The sequence below is a fragment of the Mustelus asterias genome, chromosome 22, assembly GCF_964213995.1.
Source record: "Mustelus asterias chromosome 22, sMusAst1.hap1.1, whole genome shotgun sequence".
Lineage (NCBI taxonomy): Eukaryota > Metazoa > Chordata > Chondrichthyes > Carcharhiniformes > Triakidae > Mustelus > Mustelus asterias.
Genome location: NC_135822.1, coordinates 64227675 through 64250354, shown reverse-complemented (window position 1 = coordinate 64250354; position 22680 = coordinate 64227675). Strand labels below are relative to the sequence as shown.

At 41.6% G+C, this 22680-nt stretch overlaps 2 protein-coding genes across 2 annotated transcripts in view; both read left to right on the top strand.

Annotated features, from left to right (window-relative positions):
• Positions 1-1543, top strand: part of gck (glucokinase (hexokinase 4)) — a 44330-nt gene extending 42787 nt beyond the window's left edge. The window contains exon 10 of the mRNA XM_078238569.1: positions 365-1543. Coding sequence (XP_078094695.1) covers positions 365-497 — 133 coding nt within the window. The 3' untranslated portion in view covers positions 498-1543. The remainder of the gene's footprint in view (positions 1-364) is intronic.
• Positions 1544-9258: 7715 nt separating this feature from the next.
• Positions 9259-15605, top strand: myl7 (myosin, light chain 7, regulatory). Its single transcript, XM_078238568.1, has 6 exons — positions 9259-9294; positions 11047-11122; positions 11401-11505; positions 12205-12283; positions 13276-13324; positions 15501-15605. The coding sequence occupies exons 1-6, from the start codon at positions 9259-9261 to the stop codon at positions 15603-15605; spliced, it is 450 nt and encodes a 149-aa protein (XP_078094694.1).
• Positions 15606-22680: the final 7075 nt, after the last annotated feature.

The window sequence follows — 22680 nt, the reverse complement described above, 5'->3', positions numbered from 1 at the left end:
GTATGTTCAAAGAAAGGACTGGACGAGACACAACCAACCTTATCATGAGCTCAGGTCCCAGAGGCAGTGTCTAATTTACAAAAGCAATCATGTCCCTGATCAGAAAGAGATTTTCTTCCTATCTTTCTTGACTGGATTTCTAGACCTTGCAAAATTCAGTCCTCCTCAGAGAGAATAGAGTTTCATCCTTTCTGTCTGGATTAGATTCCAATCCAGATGTTATTTGAATGCAAAGTAACTTCTGGTGTGTGTGTGTTTGAGCCAGCAGTTTCCCATCAAGAGTCCAAATTGGCAGTTTCATGCTGAGGGTTTTCTTTTCCCCGCAGTGTTAACCACATTTTCTTATCTCATTTTGATTCCGTAGCTTCAAACACAGGTTTCATACAATGGTAAGAGAACTTGCACCTACCTGTGACATCACTTTCCTCCAGTCCGATGAAGGCAGCGGCCGAGGTGCAGCGTTAATCTCCGCAGTAGCGAGCAAGATGGCCAGCTGATTGACCGGTAACCTTGCAAACCAGTGACTGAGCTAAAAATAAGCAACAAGCTGCAGAATCCCTATGGTCAGTTCTGCAGTATTTTGTGACGGGCTGAACATAATGACTTCCTTAAGGACTACTGGTGAAAATAATTCAGCCAATCCACTTATGATTAAAGTATAGTACTTGATATCCACTGAAAGACTAGCTATAAATTGCAAGTGGAAAATGAAATGCCAGATTATTAATTACTTGGCACGTTTGAATCTCAAGATAAAATATCACACAAATTCTTCAGAGGTTGAGTAAAAATCATGTTTTGTGAAGAAATATGATTGAAAGAATTATGTTGGTCAATGAACTATCTGACCCTGATTTTCGGCCATGTCCTTTCTTACATCATTGTGTGGACAGTACTGTACTTAGTCCCACATTAACCTTGTAAACATCAGGCCCTATCCTATGTCTTCAGCAAGAGAAACTGCTCCCAGATCCCGACAATGCTATCTTTTAAAGAGAATTTCCCTTGGATTCACACACAGGAGCTGTGAGTAGGCAATGAACTTATTCTAAAAATAAGTCCATCTAAGGAGCAAAGACTCAGTACGTCGAGTGAAATACTGCAGAGAAACAGCATTTTATATTAATTTATTCGACTTGAGATTTTTCAGGCTCTGGCAGTTTTGATAAAATTTAAGTGTTTATTTTAATGTGGATCATTCTGATCTTTATTACTGAGACATCTTTTGTGAAAACATCAATGCCATATTAATGTACAAATATACAGTGTCATCATGACCAAAGTTAAGTTTCACTCTTAATTCTAATACTTTCTCATGCAAAACATTTGTAACTACAAATTTCAGATAAGTGCAAATAGGAACATTCCTTGTTGTATTTTGTAATTCCTGTAACAGTCTGTATGACGACAGCCAAACAGTGTAAATATTGTGAAATACATTATACCTTTTAGACATCCTATGATTGCTATCTAGGAGTACTGTATGAATCAACTACAGATAGATAATGAATAACACGACAAATTTAATGCTACTGTGTTAAAATGAAGAATAAATACTCACTTAAAGTGTTTTTGTCTGATTTAATTTGTTCCTGTGATGGGCGTTTTGTATTTTATGGTTGATCTGGTTTGTCTCCAGTTGCCATCCTGCACTACGGGAATAATGGAGCAACCCCCAGGGAAAGCAGAATCTATCATCTGGTTGAACACTGTAAAAGGTTTATCAGCAAGTTTCATTATCATAGAATCCTGACAGTACAGAAGGTGGCCATTCGGCCCATTAAACCTGCACCGACAACAATCACACCCAGGCCCTAGCCCCATAACTCCACATATTTACTCTGCTAGTTCCCCTGACGTTAAAGGGCAATTTTTGCATAGCCAATCAACTGCACATCTTTGGACTGTGGGAGGAGGCCGGAGCACCCAGAGGAAACCCATACAGACACGGGGGAGAACATGCAACCCCCAGGGAAAGCAGAATCTATCATCTGGTTGAACACTGTAAAAGGTTTATCAGCAAGTTTCATTATCATAGAATCCTGACAGTACAGAAGGTGGCCATTCGGCCCATTAAACCTGCACCGACAACAATCACACCCAGGCCCTAGCCAATCAACTGCACATCTTTGGACTGTGCAAACTCCACACAGACAGTCACCCAAGGCCAGAATTGAACCGGGGTCCCTGGCGCTGTGAAACAGCAGTGCTAAACACTGTGCCACTGTGGCTCCCCTAGTATTTTAAAAGCAAGCTACTTTAAATTGATTATTTCTGATGCTATCAGCAACAAATTTATAATAAAGCTGGAAACAGTACTTCAAACTTTTTTTTGCATCGTGCTGGGTCCATTGTAGAATAATTAATACAGGTTGATTGTCAGTATCAGTCAACAGTTTCAGATCTTGTATTATGTAACTCCAGGATGATCATATGCATATTTCCTGGTGTTCAGCAATTTCCTCTGTCCCAAAACTGTTTGTACCACCTGTCTCGATACAGGAGCAGTGATTTAAATTATTGACTGTTCAATCTTTCTGTTGCAGCGTTGGGCCCATTCTTAAATGAATCATGTCCTGATTCCGACTGTTCTTACTCACCACTCATTTTGGCTATTGATGCACCTATCTGTAAAGAATTCCTTCCTTGTCCTAACCTGGCCCTTCATAACACTGAATTTGTGCTATCTTGAATGTGGGATGCCCAAATGATCAAAGAAATGCAGCAAGAAGTCAACACAGTATTGAGATGCTATACGCAGTACAAAAGATGGTTTTGAAATTACAGCATAGGAATAAAAATACTCTTTGTGATAAATATTATTTCAGTCCTGATCTCTACCAAAGAACAAAGAACAGTACAGCACAGGAAACAGGCCCTTCGGCCCTCCATGCCTGTGCCGCTCCTTGGTCCAACTAGACCAATCGTTTGTATCCCTCCATTCCCAGGCTGCTCATGTGACTATCCAGGTAAGTCTTAAAAGATGTCAGCGTGCCTGCCTCCACCACCCTACTTGGCAGCGCATTCCAGGCCTCCACCACCCTCTGTGTAAAAAACATCCCTCTGATATCTGAGTTATACTTCGCCCCTCTCACCTTGAGCCTGTGACCCCTCGTGATTGTCACCTCCGACCTGGGAAAAAGCTTCCCACTGTTCACCCTATCTATCCCCTTCATAATCTTGTACACCTCTATTAGATCTCCCCTCATTCTCCGTCATTCCAGGGAGAACAACCCCAGTTTACCCAATCTCTCCTCATAGCTAAGACCCTCCATACCAGGCAACATCCTGGTAAACCTTCTCTGCACTCTCTCTAACGCCTCCACGTCCTTCTGGTAGTGCGGCGACCAGAACTGGACGCAGTACTCCAAATGTGGCCTAACCAGCGTTCTATACAGCTGCATCATCAGACTCCAGCTTTTATACTCTATACCCCGTCCTATAAAGGCAAGCATACCATATGCCTTCTTCACCACCTTCTCCACCTGTGTTGCCACCTTCAAGGATTTGTGGACTTGCACACCTAGGTCCCTCTGTATTTCTATACTCCTGATGACTCTGCCATTTACTGTATAACTCCTCCCTACATTATTTCTGTCTTGGGAATTTGAACCTTCAGTCTTCAGAATAATTTTAAAGTAACTATTTCTGGTGGTTGAGGGGCACGGGAAGTGGTGGGGGGAATATAGATTTTTGAAGCAGTGTCACAGGAACTTTCATGCTCATCTGAGCAGAGAGTGTGGACTGACGTTCACATTTCCAAAGGTTACATTCCAACTACGCAGTATTCATTTCTTCACTGGACTTTGAACTTAAATCACATCCTTAAAAGATGTCAGAGCTGACGTTTCAAGTCCAGATGACCCTTTGTCCAGCTTTGACAAAGGGTCATCTGGACTCGAAACGTCAGCTCTTTTCTCTCCTTACAGATGCTGCCAGACCTGCTGAGATTTTCCAGCATTTTCTCTTTTGATTTCAGATTCCAGCATCCGCAGTAATTTGCTTTTATCCAATGAGATAACTGAGTTTGGTTTAATGAGGACACCAATTGAATGGTTTCTCACTATGTAAATGGGACTCAAATGGATGGGCGCACCATGTGAATAGTGCACAAAATGAATTATGTTTTGATTTGATTTATTATTGTCGCATGTATTGGGATACAGTGAAAAGTATTGTTTCTTGCGTGCTATACAGACAAAATATACCATTCATAGAAAACACGGGGGCAGAGGAAAGGAGAAGGTTCAGAATATCGAGTTACAATCATAGCTAAGGTGTAGAGAAAGATCAACTTAATATATGGTAGGTCCATTCAAAAGTTTGATGGCAGCAGGGAAGAAACTGTTTTTGAGCTTAAAGGGTGAAGTTACTTTGGAATGTTCTGCCCTCTTTACACTATCTGGACTGTAGAGAAGGAATTTGTTTTATCAGTTGGACACTGGCTTGCATATTTCCATTTAAGGTTTATCCGTCAGTGTGTATCTGTTTTTAGAAATAAAGGAGATAAAGAAGACTATATAGACTTCGCGACCAGGTCAATTGGCATTTGTATCCAACAACTGCAACACAAAATGGTAAGTGATAAAATATTTTATTGTACTCAATCCATTGTTTTTTTCAGTGTGGTACAAATTGTCAAGGTCAAACAAAGTTACGTCTTTAGAAAGATCATTTACTACCTTCTATGTTACTACTATCTCTTTGGGAAGAGATAATTTACTATATTTCCCTTTCCTGATCATTTGTTTCTGCTGCATTTTGTGCCGGTGAGAATTTTCCACGAAGATGTATGTCTCACTCTTCAACTTTAATGAACTCAACATGATCTTCACTGAAATATATAGGTAAAAAGCTGAATGAGCTGTCATCAAAATTTAGCATCAGTGATGAGTTCTGAAGTCATTCATATTTTACAATGTTATACTATTATTTGCCATCTGATTTAGAGGCAGTAAGGTATTTAGTGGGAATGGTTTTAGAACTGCCATTTATCAGTTTAGAAGATGTCATAAATTGTGCAAGAAATTTAGAGTATTGGAACAATGAGTTAACTGAGCTTAATTACTCCAGAGGACCACTTGTTTAAAAAATAAAACTTAATTTTCTCATCCAGCACATAATTTAATTTGGTTTTTTTCTGCCCCAGGATTGGCTGCCTGCTCTATTGTTAAATTATAACAATATTCACACTGAAAGATTATAAATGTTGATGTTATCAGTGCAAATCTAATGATTAATATTTTTCAGTTAATTACCTGGAAATTTAATGGACTCTTTTTCAAATATTTACTGCAAACATCCCTTTGTGGGTTCATTTGTCCACTGGAATGACAGGACTTTGTTTCATTGACCACTATTAACAATATTCCAGCCTTTCCAGCCTTCTCAAGACTGCCAGAAATTGGGCAACCATTAGTGAGGAGACGATTTTTCCATCCCTGTTCACTACAGGCACAAGTCGCATTACAGCTGCGAACTCGCGCAAAAGGGCCATAATGGGATTTGTGCCAGGAAGATCTCAGAATGAGAACTTCCCTATCCCCCCTTGTCAATGTAATCAGGACATGAACCTGATTTCCATCAATCTAAATATATTTAAATATGCAGAGATGGCTTTATGCCGTAACTTCTGAGTTCCCCATATGTGCCTCCACCAGCATGATGTCATGCTGATGAGAATCGCGACTGGTTTCCAAAAATGGAAACTAATGTGATGACCATGCCAGGAACTCAAAGCAACCCCCAGATAGTGAGGGAAATGACTAGGCACTCTGGCAGTGCCAATTGGCACAACAAAGTTGGCACGACCATGTTAGATTTGATTTGATTTGATTTATTATTGTCACATGTATTAACATACAGTGAAAAGTATTGTTTCTTGCACGCTATACTGACAAAATATAGAGAAGGAAACAAGAGAGTGTAGAATGTCGTGTTACAGTCATAGCTAGGGTGCAGAGAAAGATCAACTTAATGCACGGTAAGTCCATTCAAAATTCTGACAGCAGCAGGGAAGAAGCTGTTCTTGAGTCGGTTGATACGTGACTTCAGACTTTTGTGTCTTTTTCCCGAAGGAAGAAGGTGGAAGAGAGAATGTTGACACTGCCAGGAGCAGGGCTCGGACATGTTCAACGACAAGACCTTCAGGGAAGCCCACTGGGGCTTCCCATTATGAGCTTTATGTGGAGGCGGGGCGGGGTGGGGGGGTGGGGGGGGAGGTACGGGGCGGGCCGGGGGGTGGTTGTGGGTGATGATTTTTTTGACAGTGTCAGAAGATTGGAGAGAAAACCTGTCTCTGGGGAGAAACAAGTCTGTTTTCAGTTAGAACCTGCCACTTTGCCATATTTTGGGAAAATTGCGCCCTGAGTCTTGTTTGTGTCAAGCTTCCACAGTACACAGTGGGCGGAATTTTCTCAGAAACACTCTAAATGCCTCACGAGGTAAGTGCGAGTAATTTACGGCACTCTGTGCAATGCAGATGCCATAATGTGATTCTCACCAGTCGGAGGAGTGAGTGTAGCCTAGTCATGCCTGGAAGCTGGCTGAAGACTGCTAGCGGCGCCATTGCACAGGCACCCCGATCTCCCAGTGTACTGTGTACACTGTATACATAGTATACTGGGAGAACTATCACCTCCCCCCACCTATGGACATTGGCCCCCCACTCCTTCATGGACCCCCTGATTGCCCCCCCCAAATATCCCCACCACGATCACTGGCCCAAACCACTGATCATCAGCCTAATCTCTGATCACTGGCTCCATCAACCTGTCCCCACCACCCAGTGCAGAGTTCCCACCTTCCCTTCTATGGACCTCCCCCCCTCTGCCCCCCGCCATCCTCCCTACCTCCCCCATCTGGCTCCACCCCCGTCGGATCCTCCTCAGGCCATACCCCCTTGGCCCTGCCCGGTGGCCACTGGGCAGTGTCAGGGTACCAGCAAAGCATGTCACTAATATTTAAATCAGCCTCGTGCCCTTCCCTGGTGCAGGGCTGATTTCAGCAGTAGAACGCAGCCAGCAAGATTGCAAGAGACAAGAAATCAGGCCCAAACCCATGCCTGACACTCATATTTCCCAACCCACTACACGACTTGACCAGCGCAGTGCGGTGGAAAAATCCCACCCAGTATATTTTCAATTTTAATCAAATCTGCATTTTTAAATGCTCTTTTTTATTGCTTTTAGGCATTATGTAATCTCTTCACAGCCTCCAGTGGGAAGAAAGGACGAGATTTGCAGCCTTCAAATCTATTATTAAAAGTTCTAATATGTTTGAATTGTCTGTTCATCTGTAGATTTGTCAAAACTAAACACTGGTGATGTCAAAGGGAACACTGATGGTGAAGGGAAGTGGAAACTGCACCAAATCCTTGTGCTGAAATTATATTAACAGCAATGTATGTGGGGTGCAGAGTGTCATTATTAATTCCCTTTCCAAAAGCACATATGCCCCCTGCAACCTTTTGAGATCACTGCACATCTCTAATTCTGGCCCCTTGTGCATACCTGACTTTAACAGCATTACCATTGGCACATGCCATCAGCTATCTGGATTCAAGGACCTGGAATTTCTGCCCTGAGCCTCTCTGCTTTTCTACCTCTCCTTCTTTAAGATGCTCCTTGAAACCTACCTCTAAAACATTGTGTTCGGTCATCTTTTCTAACATCCCCTTATGTGGTCCAGTGTCAAACTTTGTCAGATAATGTTCCCTTGAAGCATTTTGGGGCATTGTACTATATTAATGGAGCTATATGAATGCAAATTGTGATAATACCTTGATCATCGAGAGAGTTGGATTATTTGTACAGTGGATTGTAATACCTTATTTTTACCTTAATAAGCTGAAATATATATTTTATATGTTACAAACAAATAAATATTGAAACATGTACGTTCTGACTCTCGTGGCTATTGAGAATTTCTTCAGATACAATGTTAACAATGTTTCCACCTAGGAGGACATAACATGGTTTAAGAGACAGACAGAAAGTTATCCATAAAAAAATCCATTTGGAGGTAAATTAATACTATACAAAAAATAGATGCTTGGGAATGAATATCAAATAGCAATATGTTGCAGAGCTTTGGATTATGTCAGGTTTGAGAATGTAATCTTTTTTCAATGCTGCTAAAATTGCTTGTTATCTGATATAATACTGGTCATAATTGACAGAGGATAAGAGTGTTGGCAGAGTTTTATACAGGGCAACAAAGACTGGTAGTGAGTTACAGACAATGAGTTCCACATCGGTCATGGAAAAATGCAGGTACGCTGACACCAATCATAAGTGAATGAAAGAAAGGAATGTTTGGTCACCGTACCAAGTTTGTGAACAGTTGACAGGTTTCTGAGCGATAAACAACATTTATGGACACGTGAACAAACTCAGCAGATGGGCTATGGAATCATAGATCAACTGTTCAAACAAGGAAAAGATATTGGCTGAGCTTTGTTGGTTCTGTTTGGATGTAAGTGTAGTGTAATGCATATTGGATCCAAAAACAACAGATGTACATACAATGAGAGGGCAGTCATCGTCCAAAGAAAGATTATTATTATTCATCTTATTGTGAAAATTTTCAGTCAATGTGAAGCCATTAACAACAATGCTCATCAATTGCTGCTGACACCATGAGGGAATTTAACCATAAGTTGAAAAGGTTCCTGTAACTTCACGAAGGTCACTGGCGAGGACAGATTTGGAATATTGTACACGTGTTTTACGCGTTGGAGATTCCTGAGAACATCTATCACGCAAGTTCTGGTGGACTGCAAGCCAAAGTTATGTTGTGGAAAAGTGGAGAGATAGATATTCTGCCATTTGGTTACTACAATATCTCTGCAGACTTTTCTCTCAAGATTTTAATGGGTGGGTAGTTTGTGACCAAGTGAACTGTATGTATCTGAGGAAGGGGAGAGTTGCATGTGTCAGCTGGCATGTTTTTGATCCAATTTTTGTTTGAATTGAGACAGCAGATGGAACTGATCTTAATCTTTTAGCCAGCCATTAGCTTTATTAATAATATATTCTGATTTTTCTTCTGATAAAACAATGAACTTCCAAATGAATTGTACCATATTGCTTGACAAAGTGCCTACAACAGTGCCATTAGACTTCTGGTTTGCTGATTTATGATGCACTAGCTCCTGTCACATTGCTTGTCCTTTTTGGTTTTTAGGCAAGCAGGAAAGCAGCGAGAGGGAAAGCTTCATCCAAACAGAACCAACGAAGCTCATCCAATGTCTTCTCTATGTTTGAACAATCTCAAATTCAGGAGTTCAAGGAGGTGAGAGTCCATATACTGTTATATTATTATGTTGTTACATTGTTGGTAAACAGTCAAGAATTCATCATTATGTGAATATATATGCCGGGGTACCATGTTCACTGTCACACTGCAATCATTTGCCAAGTAACAATGTATCAGTTGACCAGCCAGATGGATAGCAACAAGAAATACACTTGCTGAAACTGCAGCGTTTGACTCTCAGGTGGCATTATTTCTAATTGGCTGGCACTGTAGCAGTGGCTAGCACTGCTGTTTTGCAGTGCCAAGGACCTGGGTTTGATTCCTGGCTTGTGTCACTGTCTGTGTGGAGTTTGCACGTTCTTCCCGTGTCTGCATTTGTTTCCTCCAGGTGCTCCGGTTTCCTCCCACATTCTGAAAGATGTGCTGGTTAGGGTGCATTGACCCAAACAGTCCGGGGACTGTGGTCCCGGACTGTGGTCCCCGGACTAGGGGAATTTCACAGTAATTTCATTACAGTGTTAATGCAAGCCTTACTTGTGACTAATAAATAAAAAACAAACAAACAAAAAGACAACTTACGGGAACCAGAAGACATAACATATACTTAGCTAGAAGTTTGGATCTGCCATGCCAAATTTCCCTCAATATTTCTGTTTTGTTTCTTGCCCAGTTTGATATCTTCATGTTTACCTCTAATTTGTGCTGAACAAATCTAAATAAAATATTAATGCTTGGTGTCTGCATTAACAACTGTTAAACTGATCGTGGGTAATTTTGACTTCGCATAACACAATATTGGTTCAGACACCCATTAAACACATTTGCCAATCTTTATTCTCAGTGAAGTTAATTAGAAGATATGTTTAACAGGTAATCAGGCAAAAATCATGCGCTTTGAACCCAAGATCCCATGTCACATGTCACACTGTCAGTAACCCCCATGACTTGCCTGGACTTGGAAAATCTCACTAACTTTCCTGTCTGGAAACAATACACATCTTTTTAACCGGTGCCTAATGCTCTCTCCACTCACATTGTCTGTACCTTTAAGACTTGATTAGCTGTAAAGACTCACATTCCAATCATTATTTATGTAAATTGAGTTTGTGTCTTTGTGCCCTGTTTGTGATCAGAACATCCACCCACCTGACGAAGGAACAGCGTTCCGAAAGCTAGTGGCTTTTGCTACCAAATAAACCTGTTGGACTTTAACCTGGTGTTGTTAGACTTCTTACCAAAATTCCCACCCAGATGTATCTATATCTGGCTCCTGTTTCCTCTGGTTCCTGATTGTGACCTCTGATCAGCATGAATTTCATGCCAAGGCAACTATTTGTGGCTGACATCATGCCTGATTTGATTAGGAGGTTGGCAAACAGTGTGCAAATTAGTTCTTATCTGGCCAATTTTAGTAGTCAGACCTCATTCAAGTGTTCTTTGCGGACTTCCAAAAAAATGGACGTGGTCAGTCTTTCTCGCCTGGTTGACGTGAAACCAATCTGCTGAAGATTGACTTGGAGTTGACATTGGGGCCATAATTTCCCACAATGAGCACAGCAAGGGTGAAGATTATTAACAGTGGAAGAGTTTGAACTACCTGTTTAATCAGCAGATTAAGGACGAACTGCATTTACAGAAGAATTAGTTTTGGAGTCACATGCACACACAGGAGTAAGAGATTTCTCTGCAGTGTAAATTGTGTTGGGAAGGTAATCCTATGAGTGATGAAGAATAAATATCAACTTAGCTAATGCAGTTACTGATTAAGTCTCTGTCATGGATTCACAGGCCTTTGGTTGCATTGATCAGAACCGTGATGGGATCATTAGTAAACAGGACCTGAAGGAGACCTTTATGCAACTGGGTAAGTGAACAGGTCTGTTAGTTCTTGCTAGTAATCTCCAGAGATTGACAATCCATCTTGTTCCAGAATCAAAGCATTTACTGAAATCGGCTACACCAATAGGATTGGAAAGGTTACCTTTGGAAAGGAGTGTTGGAATTAGTCTGTGGCACTTATATGACTGGTGTTAACTAGTTTCTGGCCCCATAGAGCAATCAGATTGTTTGAGGAAGCCATTTTAAAAATACATTGAAATAGGTAGTTTATATGAATATTAATTTGTATTAATATATTTGTAGGTAAGTTGAATACGACGGATGAAGAATTGGAGGAAATGTTGAAAGAGGGGAAGGGGCCCATGAACTTCACAGTGTTCCTTAGTCTCTTTGGAGAAAAACTGAACGGTAAGAAAAAGGCAGTAATCTTACAATGGTTGGTCATTCATCAACTTTATTTCCATAATTCAGGAATCTCCCCAATTCTCGGAACTATCTTCCTCTTGTAACAGTGGAGGGATTTTTGACTGCTTGTTTTGAAGCTGCTTATAGAGTGGTGATGGTGGCTTTGGTGTCACAAGGCCTATAGTTGACAGATGCTCTTGCCTCTGAATCCGAAGGTCATGGGTTTGAGTCCCAATCCAGGCACTTGAGCACAAAATCTAGGCTGACACTCAAATGCAGTACTGAAGGAACTGCACTTTTGGAGGCGTCATCTTTCGGATGAGACATTAAACCAAGATTCTGTGCTCTCTCAAGCGGATGTTAAAGATTCCATGGCATTGTTTTGAAGATGAGCAGGAGATTTTTTTTCTGTGATGTAACCAATATTTGCCCTTCAACCAGCATTTTGAAGACAGATAATTTGGCCATGATTGCATTATGGTTTGAGGGACCTTGCCGTGTGCAAATTGGCTGCCACATTTCCTACATTACATTATAGTGACTACAAAAGCATTTCATTGGCTGTAAAGTATTTTGGGCATGTCCTTTGGTGTAAAAATGCAAGCCTTTCTTTTTCAATGTCACACCTTACAACTGATGTTCTAACAAGTGCTGTTGCGAGCCAGAGCAATAAATTTGCAGTTTATTTTATCTCTGCTGCAGGCACTGACCCAGAAGAAACCATTTTGAATGCCTTCAAATTGTTTGATCCCCAAGAAAAAGGACATGTGAACAAGGATGAGTGAGTAACAAAGCCATTGAAAGCATGAGCTGAGATCAAACCCACATGAAAGCCTTGCATGAAGATGAGGAGATGCAGTTAATATCTGCTCCCTGTAAAATCTGAATTTTCAAAATAGTGTGTGAATTATCAGAGCTTCTTCACATAGGACATTTACTGAGAGTGTGTTCTTAATCCAATCATCATAGTTGTTTCTTTTTCTTGAGGCTATGCTCTTGGTTGTCTTGCACCTTATCATTCTTCTGCTGAAGGCATTGACGTGTGTGGGGCCACGGTCCCAGCAGCATCCATGATTACACTTACCTGTGTAGTGCTTTGGAATGCAAGTACTTTGAAATATGGTAGCATAGCAATATATATTACTGAACTAGTAATTCAGAGGCCTTGACTGATGATCATGAGACTTGAGTTTGACCATGACAGTTGGGGAATTTAAGTTCAGATATTTTTTTTAAAATTGGAAATAAAATGCTCCTATCAGTATTGGTTGTTAACAGGGGCCTATGCTGGTTGGTGAAATAGGAACTAAGACACAAAGAGAGTTTATTCGCTTTGTTCAATAATAATACTCCTCACTCTCACCTAGTGTCCCAGCTCTCTCCCATTTATATATGTGCAAATACCCATTACCTGTTTCTGCAAACAATGCAGTTGACATTTTAAAACATTCACAATGTAATTGGTAAGGCATTGACATTGGTGACTATGCGACTCCTAGATTGTCTTAAAAACCCATTTGGTGAAGATATACTTGATGTATTTTCTTGAAGGCATGAAAGATGCTTTTTAATACAAGTTCTTTATTTCTTTGATCACCAACAAAAGATAAAGTTAAGGCTGATTGAATTTAGTGCAGTTGAACTGATTATGGATTCACTGAGGATAGGTCCAGACCATCAAGTTCAATCCATTTATGATTTGATTTGGCAAAAGCATTCAAATCCTGCTCAGCCACACCTTAACAGCTTGTATCTTTTTTATTGCTTTCATAGATTTCAGAGACTACTGATGTCACAGGCCGATAAATTCAGTGCAGATGAGGTAAGGTTTTACTTTAATAAAAAGCAGTATTGTGTATGAGATTGTTGGTATTCAACAAGCTTTTCTGGTTGGATGTGCGTGGAACCAGACCAAACCTATAGGAGTATATCTGGGGTGGATCTAAACAGGAACAGGATTATATTAACCATCCATGGGATAGGGCTGCCAAGCATGGCTGATACTTCACTGAGTAAACTTAACTCCTGGGGTAACTGAGTTCTCTGAAATAAGTTTAATTAACTATTTGTCTGGGCAATCAACCCTTCATAGGATAGAGTTCTGACCATGGTGACTGACCACTTACTAAGTGGAGGTGTCCAGCTATACTCTGCTCAGGAATAATGAACCACCAATGGGTCGTTCCTCCTTAGCAACTGTTGTCTATGAAGTATTCTATACAGACACAGACACTCCGACAAGTTTATTACTCATTACATTCACTCAAGTGTTTCTATTTCATGAGACAGACAAAGGTTCAAACTTAGCAAACTCAGGGGTTAAAGAAACAATTCTTGCACAATAGATTAAGTTAACTTTCCCCAATCTAGGCTAATTACCTAAGAAATAGGTATTAGCTGGTCTGGTGAAATTGATTGGGCTGTTGGATTCACTTCACTGAGCTCATAGCAACAGATGAACTCAGGATCCTCTTAGCACAAAGGTGGATCTCGCACGCCCTCTTGCATCATCCCAGGTCACATGAGGTTTGGTGGAGTCTTCGTTGGAGTTTGTCTTCAATATGACTACTTTGTCCTCTTTCCTTCTCTGAACATTCCCTAGCTTTCAGCCATTGGGGTGAAAGGTTGGCGGGGAGTCACAACACCCAATGAGGTTTGGCCAGATCACCCTAGTTGTACATATATATCTCTTTAAAAGCAGTGAGTCTGGCTGAAACGAGGGAATACCCAATCATAATGTCTTCTGAGTACCCCCTGATGGGTTTTGGGCTATAATACTCATCTATTGTAAAGTATGAAACTCTCTATTCAATTTGTAAGAGGTCTGGTTTCTGGTTTCGGGTCATGTTGACCTCCCTATTGTGAAGGTGCAGTACCCTTGTTTGACACGTGAGACAGTTCTGGTATATGTCCTTGTTGGCTTTTGACCTGCGGTAACCTCATAAAAGCAGTTTTAGCTGTATTAATTAAAAGGTGCCCAGTTTTATATTGGGCCTAATTTCTCAGGTTTTGTCCATTTGATCACAGAACTGAAACTTGATAAAAATGCAAAAGCAAGGAGATTAAGCTTGTTTAGAACACTGGTTCAATCTCAACTGAACTATCAGGGGTTCTGGACACCATACTTCAGGAGAGATGTGAAGGCATTAGAGAGAGTGCAGAAAAGATTCACAAAATAGTTCCAGGAATGAGGAACTTCAGCAACATGAGTATATTAGAGAGGTTGGGACTGTTTTCCTTGGGGAAGAGATTGAGAGGCGATTTGGTGAAGGTATTCAAAATCATGAGGGGCCTGGATGGAGAGGGAACAAGTTCATGTTTTTGGAAAGATCGAAATCTGAGATAATTGACCAAAGGAGCAATGGAAACATGAGGAAAAACTTTTTCATGCAGCAAGTGGATGAGATCTGGAATGCACTGCCTCAGAGTGTGCAGGTTCAGTTGAAGCTTTAAGAGGGAATTAGATTATTATCTGAAAAGGAAAAATGTGCAGGGCTCTGGGAAGAAGGCCAGGGAGTGGCACGAGGTAAATTGCTTTTTTGGAGGGCCACTGCAGACATGATGGGCCAAATGGCCTCCTTCTGTGCTGCAACCTTTCCGTGATTCTGGGTGTTCTCTTTGCAATAGGAGATGAAACTTTACTGAGGACTGATCTTCCAATGGATGGTTCTCTAACCAGTGAGGAATGAAGTAAAGTTTAAAAAGTAAAGTTTATTTATTAGTCACGAGTAGGCTTACATTCACACTGTAATGAAGTTACTGTGAAAATCCCCATCTTTAATGTTCGGGTCCCTGGCGTGTAGGAAATTTATTGACATGGAAAGGGACAAAGAGTTGGGATGCGCAGAGTATGATGGTACGGTTTTTTATTCACTCTTGTGTCATCAAAAGAAATATCATGTAGTAAAAGACTTGTAAAACTGAATAAATTCTTTTCACAAAATATGTGTGACCATGTCATCTTGAATGTCTCTGTTCTTGTCCTTTTCTCCCCACAGGTACAGCAGATGTTTGCTGTGACTCCTATTGATGTTGCAGGAAACATTGATTATAAATCACTCTGCTACATCATCACACATGGAGATGAGAAGGAAGAGGCATAATCTGAAAGCAGTTCACGTAGGGACTTGCTGACATCAATTAAAAAATCCAAGATAATGTTTGTAAGATTCAGCATTAAATTAAATATGGTTTCTCAAAATGGACGACCTAACCTCTGATGTCCAGCTTATGTCAGATTGTCAAGCTTGCTCTGTTTTCCAGGTATGGCCACCATTAATCATTGTTTTCACGCCATTTTTCCCCATTCCACTGAAGACGTCGGCCCCTCACTGGAAGATGCTTCAGAGAGTCAATACTTCTGGGTTTTTGTCCATGATGCTTGTGTCAGACTGGATTGTGGCTGCCGACTGGATATTCTGTTACTGAGGAGTAATCCTGTTCACACACACATGTCCACTTCATTGCAAGACACTAGATAGTAATGAGAAGCAGGAGTCTATCTAATCTTTCCCTTCTGAACTCAACATTGTGAATGTTACTCAGCACAGGCTGCTATTGAAGTCTTCCTATGCTCAGTGACTGACTGAATAAACACTCTACTCCATTGGGCAAGCAAATCTAGTTTTTTTTAATGGCTGAGTTGTGATCAGGCAATCTTACTTCAGTGACAACTTCAACTTATTTTGCAGTTTCAGGTCCCTCAGGCTGTTCCTCCACTTATATTTATTAAAAGGTGTAATTCCAAAGAGAAATTCAGCAATAAAATCAATTCATCTTCTCTCCAGTTAATGGGGTTGTCTCCGTGTGTGCAAATACTTTTGTTTGTCGTGGACACACGATTCTCCACTCCTTGTGGTTCCCAATCTTAGAGCAGTGCTCAGTGGTATCTTTGGAATGGCATGGATTTGCACCACCGAAATTTCACTAAGATAAATCTGAGAGAATGCCTGCTGAGCTGGTGACTGGAAAGGCGATGGTCTAATTTTGCTTGCACAATTTGCTTCGCCCCCCCCTTAAGATTTTTCCAGCATAACATGAAGGGACGTTATGTACATATACCGCTGAAGTTACAAAGCCCATATGCCAGAGCTCTTGTTGAGTTTCAGCATTTTTGGCCTTGTGTCAGCCTTCTGCAAACCTTTGGTCAGTTGGCATGTATGTCTTTGGCAGTTATGGTTGGGTGGAGTGTTCTCCAATTGCTTGAACATCAAGACAACTGCTGATGGGACAAGAATGCTTGTTTCAGCCTCAAATGCTACATGATTTCTTTTTAAAACTTCACTCCACATGTCGAGATTAACATTCAGTGGGTTCGAAGAAAAGTCCTCTTGTTGCTGCTACCACAGTGTTGTGTTTCAAGAGACTGCTCAAGGCAAAGATGAAGGAATAGAAGTCACAAATTTTGGATTCAGCCCAACAACATTGTTAATTTTCAAATCTGCTTGAGAAGAAAGGGTGATTTTGTATATTCTCCAACCTGAGGACACTCATGAGGGTGCAACTTCAACCTCATGCTGAACTGAAGGTGTGAAGTTTTGGGACAGCTCGATTCGTTGGAGATACAGGGTGGCTTTAATTCTCCACCTCCAACCGCACCTCCACCCTCCGCCCCCCCATCACCCTCACCGCGCACACACACACACCGCCACCCCTCAGAGCATTTTATTGTCACAGGCTCTTCATTTACTCAGTTTAATGCACCAGTAAACAAAGAAATGAGGTAACAATAAAAAATCTTGCTCATGTGTAGATATTTAACATGCTGAACAGGCGAATAGCTGACAGAATTTGACACCAAGTGACAGCTGACCAAAAGCTTGGTCAAAGAGGTGGTTTCTGAGGTGCAGCTTAAAAGAGTGGAGAGAGCTGGATAAATTTAGGGAAGGAATTTGAGAGCTTAAGGCCTGGGAAGCTGGAGGCATGGCCACCAATGATGGGGGCAAATGAAGCACTGGATGCACAAGAGGTCAATGTTGAAGGAACAAAGGGAGGTCTGTGTGGGACTGAAGGAGATTGGTGATGAGGAAGGGTAAAGCTGTGGAGTGGGATTTAGAAACAAGCATGAGAATTTTAAAATTGAACCATCTTGATGCAGACCGGGAGTCAAAACAAGTGAATAGAGCACAGATATTTTTATTTCAAAAATAAGGCAGAAAACGAGGGTGGGGCAATTCCTTTGTGTGTGTTTCTTAAAATTTTATTCTTTCATGCATTTGCCTGCGCCACAAGTTGAGTGACATCAGCTGTATTTGTTTCTCAGATTTATTTTTGCCCTGGTGGTGGGTTTGCGTTCTTTGCTGATTCCTTTTCCACCTCAATTGCAGGATCGTGTCAGAAAGCGAGAGTCAAATATAATCGACTCCGGCTGTTTGTGACCCCCATCTACTGCCAATTTGTTTACCTGTGTGATCGTGTTTGTACACCTGATTGCAATTCATGGTCCCAAATCTTTACCCATCTGTGATTTCTCACCGAAACGTATGTCGATTCCAAATTAAATAAGGGACTGAATGAGGCCATGTTTCTGTGTTCTCTTTTCCACATAATGCACACATGCCATCCCCAATGGCGAGTGGTTTACTGTGATTAATAGGATACAATAATGCCAAACAATATTTTGCACGACAGTCTATTAACCGAGACCCTTGCTCTGGTTAATTGAGAGACACAAAACATATCTTTAAATCAAATCACACCTTTATTAGGAAAATGTAAGAAAACTTTAAATACGTACGACTGCTACAAGACTTGACTTACTCACACTATCACGATTAAATGCTTCTATTCCCCTATAAATCTACTATAAAGTATACATTTTAACTATTTATCCTTAGCTAATGGACCTGTAAGGTGTCTTTATCCACTTATGCTGGCCAGGCATGGAGAAGGATCAGACTTCATTAAGCTTGATGTTCCTTTCTTCTGTTCCGTTGTCCTTCTCTTCTGATTCTGTTCTTCAAAACTCCACCATATAGGGGGCGATTCTCCCAAAGAAATTCTAAGTGTCAAATTCGCATAAAAAATGGAATAAATCCCGCTGGTTTTTTTCAGTGTGATTTTCAAAATGAATCTCCCACACTCTGTGCGCTGCAGAGTGCACTATCGTGAATCACGCGAAAAATCTGTGGGCAGGGCCTATTCCCACTGGAGAGGCCAGCAGCATAGCGCTGAGCGAGCCCATCTATCAAAACTGAGATTGGCACATGCGCGGGATCCCTGCACTGCTGGCCTCCTGGTTGCTGGCCAGCCCCGCGACCCCCATATCACTGTCTCACCAACATCCTTCCCCCCCCCCCCTCTCAAGTCCTGATTGCTGGCCCCCAGATGTGTCCAGGCCAACCTTGCCCCCCCCCCCCCCCCCCCCCATAAGCCCACCTCGATCTTCCCCTCCCCCCCACCGTCCTGGTCTTCCCCTCCGGCAGTCCCAATCTCCAGGGGCACCCCCCCCTTATCCTCCCCGACTTCCCGGGGGGGCCTCGACGGCCCCCTTCACTCCAGCATGGTCAGGCCACCTGCTCCCTATCAGTGGGGAGCTATTGCAAACCCTGCTGGAGTGAACCACTGCTGGCGGGGCGGGGGAGAGGCTTGTGGGCCTGCAGACTTAAGTCCCGGCCCGCTAGTTACATGGAAATTGTATTGAGATGATCATTTAAATAATTTATGCAGCTCCGCACCTATTTCTGGCTGACAGCACTGGAAATCTGGCGCCCGGAGACTTGCAGAGGCCATAGTGCCCAGCGGGAAGCAAAAGCAGTGGATGCTGTCAGCCCAGAGTTTAAAAATCTTGTCCTGAAGTTAGCCATTTTCCCATCAGGCCATAGCAATGTCCTTTCTTTTGCCTGGCCATGTTTGTATTAGACAATAGCCTGCTGGCTACAAGTATTTTACTAAAAATGAGTGAGTCAGAGTAGAGCAGAAAATGTCTCAGGAAAGTGATGACACTTGAACAAAAATCTTAAGACAGGCTGAAAAATGGTGCAAGTACTCCCATGTTGGCCAGACAATACCCTGTCAATGAATCCACTATCAGGTACATTCAGCAGTCAGAAGAAAAAGTATGTGTGCGAACAGGGGAGATCTGTACTTGGAGGAAATGGAGAAATTATTCAGCCTGTGCATAGAGCACCAGCATCAAAGGAGGGCCCCAGTTAATGTCCAATCATTTGAAACAAAGCAATGGAATTGTACCAGCACCTAAAGAGTAGTAAAGGGTGGGGAGGGGGAGTGCGGGGCGGGGCAGTGCTGGTGTGACCAGTGACAGTGAAGATGACTACAGGTTTTTCCCCCAACACAGGATGGTTTGATTGTTTTAAAAAGCGTTTTGAGCTGCATAATGTGAAGTTGTTGGGGAAGACTGCAACAGCTGACCATACAGCTGCAGGAGCATTTCTCAATGTGCTGCAGGACAGCTGGCCTGTTCTGAACGAAAATGCCAGGTAGGACCTACATTTTGAAAGAAAAAAACACATGCCTTGGTTATTAAGCAGCAAAGGACAGGGTGACACTTTTACTGTGTGCCAACGTGGCTGTCTTTAAATATAAATCAATGTTGGTTTATAGATCAGAAAACCCTTGAGCTTTTTAAAGGGAAAAATAAATCTCATTTTGTCACTCTTTTGGAAGGCTAACAGCAGTGCCTGGGTTACTGCAGCTGTCTTTGAAGACTGTTTTGCCGACTGCTTTCTGCCAGTGGTCAGGACTTACCTGAGAAAAAATAACCTGTCTTTCAAGGTGCGACTAATCTTCGATAATGCACCTGGGCATCGGATGTTGATAGTTTGTTTTTACCCAAATGCAATCCCACATCCAACCAATAGACCAGAGGGCCATTGCCTTATTCAAGGCACATTGCTCCAGCTCTACATCTTATGGGAGCGGACCCTTCAACTATAGCCTGTGATTGCTGGAAGGAATTCAACATTGTCATTGCAATAGACGTAATTAAGAACTCATGGGTTAGAGCTTCAACCATAGGTGCCAGTTGGAAAAAAAGTTTGGCCTGACGCTGTGAATAATTTCACAGGGTTCCACAATGAGGATGTTTAAGTAGTCCGGATTGATGACTTGACAAGAGGAGTTGGAGGAAAGGATTTGAAGACTTTGTGTGAAGATTGATTTTATTTCAATATTTTGCGAATATGGTGGTTCTGTAAACAACACTGTGGGTGGAATTTTCCCATCCTGCCCATGGGCGGGACACAGATCATGCAAAGGTCCATTGACCTTGGGTGGGATTTTCCAGTCTTGGGGTGAGCACGGTCAGAAAATCCTGCCCTGTGTGTCCATTTATCTGAAGGGAAGGGAATTAGAGATAGCTTGTCTGGGAGAGTTGGGAAATGGAAGGGTAAAGGTGCTGGACATCCAGAGACCAGAAAAATACTTGGTTCAGACAGCAGTTTTGTTTCTGAACTTTCTTGGATTTCCACAACAGAGTGGAGGAGTTTGCGAAGTTGTGTGGTATATCTTACTGAAGTAACCAGTCTTGTCTTGGTTAATATTTCTAAATTTTTATAGTTACAAATTCATAAGGGGACTGTTGCCAAGTAGTTTTTTTGTGTGTTCTGACTAAGTGGGTTTCTTGGGAGACAAAAACAGAAAATGCTGGAGAAATTCTGCAGGTCTGCCAGCATCTTTGGCCTCCTTCTGCACTTTAGGATTCTATGATTCTATTTTATGATCTGTGGAGAGAGAATAGAACCAATGTTTCGAGTCAGGATGACCCTTTGTCAGGGCTGGATCCTTGTTTAGATTCCGGCACCACGTTATTTTGCCTTTACGAGTTTTTTTGGAGGTTTTGTAAGTGCAAGAGTGCTTTTCAGAGACGATGTATTAAGCTAGCTTTCACTTAATTACGGCTCAGTTAACACGAAGACTAGTGGAGACAAGTATCCTGGTTAAAGATGTACCTTTATTTCCAAGCCTGGTCAACACATGAGGGAGAGTGATTTGGAACTGTGTTAGCTGAGCTATAATTAAGTGAAAGCCAGCTTCATACATAGTCTCTGAAAAACACTCCGACAGTAAGATCTTTTAACTATGTGACTTTAATCTTGTGTGCTTAAATTTTCTTCTTCTTGTTAATAAATCTTTTAATTTTTAAAATCCTGTCAGTGTTACTGGAATTCTATGCTTCTGGAATCAGTAGTTTTTTCTCCTAGTTTTCAAATACAAAACATAAAGTGATGATCAGTAAGACAAGTTCCCTCTGTGATTTGGTTTGCTCAGCAAATAACATCTGTGGTTGTAACACTGATCACAAAGTGGATGAGTTGCTTTGATCGCATCAAAAGCAATTCTTTAACAGAGAATGAGTTGAACTGAAATTAAATGAAACTAAATTGGAGCAGGAACAAAATGAAATGCCCAAGAAGCTCATTCACAACCAAAGTGATGGCACGTCTCATAAAATCAGCGGAATGATAAAAACAGGCAACCCACCGTGATACAAGTGTGGAAAGAAGCATTGCTTTTAGTAGAGCGATTGACACTGCCATTGTTCCTCACTGAGAACTTTACAAATATTGAAAAAAAGACGAAGCAGCCATAGAAACAGAGAAACTCGAAGCAGGAGTAGGCCATTTGGCCCTTCGAGCCTGCTCTGCCATTCATTTTTATCATAGTTGATCATCGAATTCAATATCCTGATCCCCACTTCCTCCCCCCCCCCCCCCCCCCATATCCCTTGATCCTTTTAGCCCCAAGAGCTATATCTAATTTCTTCTTGAAATCAGACAATGTTTTGGCCTCAACTACTTGCTGTGGTGGTGAATTCCACACATTCATCACTCTCTGGGTGAAACAATTTCTCCTCACCTCAGTTCTAAAAGGTTTATCCCTTATCTACAAATTATGACCCCTAGTTCTGGACTTCCCCACCATTGGGAATATACTTTCTGAATCTACCCAATCTAACCCTATTAGAAATTTATAAGTTTCGTCCCCTCTCACTCTTCTAAACTCCAGTGAATATAATCCTAAGCGAATTAGTCTCTCCTCATATGACAGACCTGCCATCCCAGGAATCAGTCTGATAAACCTTTGCTGTACTCCCTTGATAGCAAGGACATCCATCCTCAGATAAGGACACCAAAACTGCACACAATACTCCAGGTGTGACTTCACCAACAAACAATTGCAGCAAAACATCCCTTTCCCTATACTCAAATCCTCTCACTA

Excerpts from the sequence above, each read along its gene's own strand:
- myl7 (XM_078238568.1), top strand. The coding sequence starts at position 9,259 with ATGTTTGAACAATCTCAAATTCAGGAGTTCAAGGAG. Across the intron at positions 11,506-12,204 it reads CTTTGGAGAAAAACTGAACG|GCACTGACCCAGAAGAAACC; the intron begins GTAAGAAAAAGG and ends TCTCTGCTGCAG. Across the intron at positions 13,325-15,500 it reads ATAAATTCAGTGCAGATGAG|GTACAGCAGATGTTTGCTGT; the intron begins GTAAGGTTTTAC and ends TTCTCCCCACAG.